Source organism: Benincasa hispida, chromosome 1 (assembly GCF_027475165.1).
Source record: "Benincasa hispida cultivar pf3 chromosome 1, pf3_genome.v1.1, whole genome shotgun sequence".
In the NCBI taxonomy this organism is placed as follows: domain Eukaryota; kingdom Viridiplantae; phylum Streptophyta; class Magnoliopsida; order Cucurbitales; family Cucurbitaceae; genus Benincasa; species Benincasa hispida.
In genome coordinates this window covers 39,627,226-39,632,272 of record NC_143478.1, presented here as the reverse complement: position 1 = coordinate 39,632,272, position 5,047 = coordinate 39,627,226, and the positions used below count along the sequence as shown (strand labels likewise).

General features: G+C 35.4%; 1 protein-coding gene across 1 annotated transcript; it reads right to left on the bottom strand.

The window, feature by feature from the left end:
* Positions 1-1,496: 1,496 nt before the first annotated feature.
* On the bottom strand, positions 1,497-3,724 carry GH3.1 (Auxin-responsive GH3 family protein). Its single transcript, XM_039021655.2, has 3 exons — positions 3,335-3,724; positions 3,152-3,253; positions 1,497-3,057 (listed from the first exon to the last, which is right to left on the bottom strand). The coding sequence occupies exons 1-3, from the start codon at positions 3,652-3,654 to the stop codon at positions 1,683-1,685; spliced, it is 1,797 nt and encodes a 598-aa protein (XP_038877583.1). The 5' UTR covers positions 3,655-3,724; the 3' UTR covers positions 1,497-1,682.
* Between the last annotated feature and the right edge of the window lie 1,323 nt (positions 3,725-5,047).

The window sequence follows — 5,047 nt, the reverse complement described above, 5'->3', positions numbered from 1 at the left end:
TATTCTAATCTAATATTGACTAAAATATTGGAGGATGTTGAACTTAGTATCACACTTATAGAAAACCTTATCTTCTAAATAAGATTAGTTACTTTTTTTTAGTATAAAAGGAAGTGGGAGATTCGAAGCACAAACATGTTGATACTTAATACATACTCTCACGTATTAACAAAAATAATTACTTTAAAATTCAGGACAAAATGGGGAAAATGGAAAGAAATGAGTTGGTGAAAATAGGTTTATAATGTGCGAGTGGAGAGGGAGAAATGAGTGGATAAGTATGTAAATTTAAATGATGAAAAGTCAAGTGTTGGGTTCATTGAATATTCACTGTTAAAGGCTTTTCTTAAAGTTATATCATAACGTTATGATGCTGAAACTAAAACAAGCCATATTGGAGACAACCTTTCGATTTCACTTCAATTTGAAGTTTGAACTTTACTTTTTGCTTACTGCCTTTTCGGCCTCCAAATTCATTAAAGTTTCATTCCTTATCCAAATACCGCACCCCATAACCCATGTTTCAAACTTAGCAAAAGAGTAATTTTCAGAATTTTGCTTTGGAAATTTAAAATTTCACTAATAATTTCACTCTTTTACTTAACAAAAAATTCTGTTAAAAGAAATAGGTTTAATTATCCAAAATCAAATCATTTTCAAATGAGTTAGCATACAAAATTATTTGATTTTAATTCTCACAATTGTATCTACTTTTTATTTAACAAGGTATGTGTTAGTAGTACTTGACACGTGTTACTGATGAGATGTTAATAAAGTGATTTTTGCTACTTATCTCAACTATTCAAATTGTCATACGTGCATAAAATAAAGTCTTGTCATTTCTTAATCAACAAACCTTTTTTCAAAATATTCCAAATCCAATCTATCAACCAAAACAATCCGTATTTTATGTACCATAGACCATCCTTTGTTATTGTGTTAAATTACAAATTTAGTTTCAAAGTCCATAAATTTCTAACCTCTTCTCTTATAAATCCCTCATAAATTTCATTTAAAAAAATAATTAATTTTTAATTTTCTGCTTTTAAAATCATTTTCTTCTAAATTGTATATAATAGTTCTCACATTTCTTGTAATAATAATAATAAAAAAGTTGAATACAGCTCATGTTCTAATTTTTTTTTAAAAAAAAAACATCATTTAATAACTATTTGTTTTTTTTTTATAAAATTAAGTTTATTTTCTCAATAAAGAATTCGAATTTCGTAGACAAATTTAAAAACAAAAATAAATTCTTTAAATTTTCTTTTTCTTTTAATTTTCACAATTTAATTTAATTTTTTAAAACATCAGTCAGAAATAAATAATAAAGCAAATTTTCAAAATTTATTTAAATTTTGGAAACATGAGTAGAAAATGAAAAAAAAAAAAAAACAACTTACTCGTGAAAATAATATTTATAAGTTCAAATTTTAAAAACACAAAAATCAAATAATGTCTAAACTTTCCATCTTTTGAAAGTTCGAGACCTGAAGGATTTTAACATCTTTTATATAAAGTAAACAAATGTGATTTTTCAATAATTTAGTTATGAGAACAAGATTCATACAGTACAGTACAATACAGACTGCCCTCCTAATACAATCCTACATTTTTCATTTTCTTTCCCAAATTTTAGAAAAAGAAAATAAAGGGAAAAAAAAAACAAAAGAAGAAAGAAATTAGCGTGTCCTAGCTGGAGTCCAATGTGGCAGAGCAGGACTAAAGTGCGCCGATACTACTCTAGAATCGAGAAGTTCCATAATAGGAGTAAAATTCACACACCTCGGAACCTTATATTGGTTGATAGACGCTCCTCTTGAAATGGCGTAATCCATCAGTTCTTCAAATGTTCCGCTCTTCACCACTCTGATTTCTAAAGCTCCGATCGAATTATCTGCAACTCTCCCTTGCCGATAAACTGAGTTCAGTGATTCCTCCATTGCTAAGCAGCACTGTTCCATCACTTCTTTGCTCGGCCATTTCCCTTCCTCCGTCGCTTCTTTCACCATCAATTCCCAGTATATCACGTAATGTCCAGGAATCGTCTTCGTCTCTGCGTAACTCGTGTACTCCACCACGCTCGTCTTCCATTCCTTCAACAACTCCGACGCCTTCTCCACCGCTTTCTGCAACTCTGCTTCGTCTGTTTTGTCCGAGTCAATACTCAGCACCACGTTCTTCCTCCTCACGAAGTGGAATTGCGGCGCCGCGTTGTGGAATCCGGTCACCCGGAGTATGTCGCCGACGCGGTACCGGTATAATCCGGCGTATGTTGTGATTACTAGTTCGTATTCTTTTCCGACCTCCACATCTACTAAGTCGACGAGTTTTGGAGGCGAATCGTTTCCGGAATTTGGTTCGTGAGGGAGGAACTCGAAGTACGCCATGTTTGGCATTATAGTGTACGAAACCTCTGATGGTTTACACATAGGGTTCAGATTCAGTCCGAAATAACACTCGGACGATGCGTACATGGTGCAAGCCAGAGGTAATCCGCCGCTGTAGTAATCGAGCGTTGGAATGTACTGCGCCATCGCTCCGGTGACGATCACGTCGAGGTACTTTGTTTTCGGCCAAATCCTCGTCACGATTCCCTCCCAGTCCTCCTTCGAACATTCATCCGAAAGGAAATCCGCCAGTTCCGCGTCCGGCTTCAGGATCTTCTCGATGCAATCTCTCAACGACGGATCGGTGATTCTCGAATTCAACGTTCCGTTGCGGATATCAGTAGCGAGATCCTGCCAATTCAATTGAAGAAAGCGGATGGCTCGGAGTAAGCCGGAGGCGAAGACGGCGCCGAGGCGGAGGACTTGGTGGCGTTGGAGAAGACCACAGAGCATCTGAGTGTACATGCTCTGGAAGGAATCGGGGCAAAGAATGGCTTCATTAGGGCTGGTATAAACCATAAACGGGTCGTAGGGTCGGGTCTTGAAATGGTCACTTTTGTAATAGCTCGTCAAAACGGGTCGGGCCAAGAGCCCACCCGGAGTCCTCGTCTCCGATTTCACAAACAAGAAGTAAAGCCCCTTGCCTTTATCCAACCCAGGCACATAGCTGTCAAAAATTAAATTAAATTAAACTCTACGCGGTTTTAATTTTAATAATAATTCAAATTCGCCATTAATTCGCCATTGTTGCTTTCACTTACAGGTTCATAACTGGCATGAGAAGACTGTAGAGAAGTTGACGACGATCCAGTTCTTCCTTAATCGTCGGCATAAGTTTTCTTTCACCGGCAGAAGTACCAGAACTGCAAAACAAAGCAAATCAATCAGTAAATGGGATTGGGGTATTGAAAGAATTATGTTTGTTGAATTTTGAGTATATATACCTAGTGAGGAACTCGGAGATAGGATGGGAGGAGAGAATCGGGGAGCGATCTCCACTAGCAATCCGTTGGATTTCGGGCTGGAGATCTTCGTAAGTGATGACGGGGAGTTTAGCTTTGAAGGTTTGTGGATCGGTGGCGCCGTCGAGGGAGTAACGGCGGAGGTACTCGGTGGAGGCGTTTCTGGACAAGATTTCGGCGAGGACGGTGTGTTGGACGGCGTCGGCGTTGCGAGTCATTTGGTCAATGAATTGAAGAGGCTTGGCGTCGTTTTCACAGGCGGGAGGGCCGAGAGGTGAAGAGAGAGAAGAATGGACAGCCATGGGAGGAAGGAAGAGGAAGAAGAAGAAGAAGAAGAAGAAGAAGAATGGGAAATGAGTGAGATGGGGCGGTGGAGGAGAAGGGCGAGGGGGCTTATATATAGAAGGGGGGGAGTGCCACGTAGGAAGGTTGACTGGGTCGGGACCCAGCTGGGTGGGGTAGGGGAAAAGGGTTTTTTTTTAAATTAAAAAATTAAAAAATTAAAAAAATGGAGAAGAGAGAGATAGAGAAAGTGGGAGTTGGGAGGAAGCTTACGGAATTATACGGAGTGTAGAGAGAGAGAGGAATTTTGTCTGTGGAAAGGAAATGTAGGGGAAAATGGGGACAAAGGAGGGCCCACAACACGTAGACATTGCAGCAAGTGAGATGAGCATGTGGAAGGTTAGGTCTTTTCTCTTCCCTCCAATTTTGTTTTTGCCTTTTCACAAACTATTAGAGGGCAAAAAATAAAATAAAATAAAATAAAAAGCATTTTAGGGTCTAAGTTTTACCATTAATTTCTATTTAATTTTCAAGTTTAAAAAAGTAATACACTTTGAGTAATTTGGAGACTTAATTAGATTATAATAGTCTCTAGATTATTTTACTATTGAATTTTCTTTTACGGTATTTTTCAAACATCATTTATAATCAGACTAAAATAGTCTATATTTCAAATATAGACTATTATAATCCAACGAATTAGTGATTATAATAATTAATTTAAGAGATTCTAAATGGTTATATACTTTTAAAAAAAAAAAATAATAAATGATGGTATAATAAACTTTAAGAAATAAATCATTATTTGAATGAAAATATTTGAGTCAAAAGGTGTATTTTGACCTTAAAATATTTATTCAAACTAAGAACATAGTTAATTATTAATGAAAAGGTAATTGATTGGCATCAAACAACCAAGAGATTGCTTTCCAGTAAAGTGTTGACAGGGGATTGACAAACTTGAAAATTTCTAGTAATATCATAATACTTTGTATTTTCACTCATTATCATAATCAAATAATTTATTAATTTATTATTTATTTATTTGGTAGATTACACATGATTCTTAAATTTTATTTTTATGGCAAGCAATGAATCAAGATAGTATGAAAAAATTTTATACTATCGTGGTACTAAAAATTTTCTTGAGACGAGTCGTGGGATCACCCTACAGTTCCCAATAACTTGTTTTCCACATGCGATACTTGTCAAAATGAATATACAATTTAATATATTATTTCTCTATTTTTGTTTATATTCGTTAGTTTTTGTACCAACTTATATATAATTAGACTAATCATAAAGAACAACTCATCTGATCATACAATATTTTGATTCAAAGAAACTCGTAAGATATTAAATCTTAATTAGATGATTGTCATGAATTAAACTTATTTCATTTTAATCCTTTAT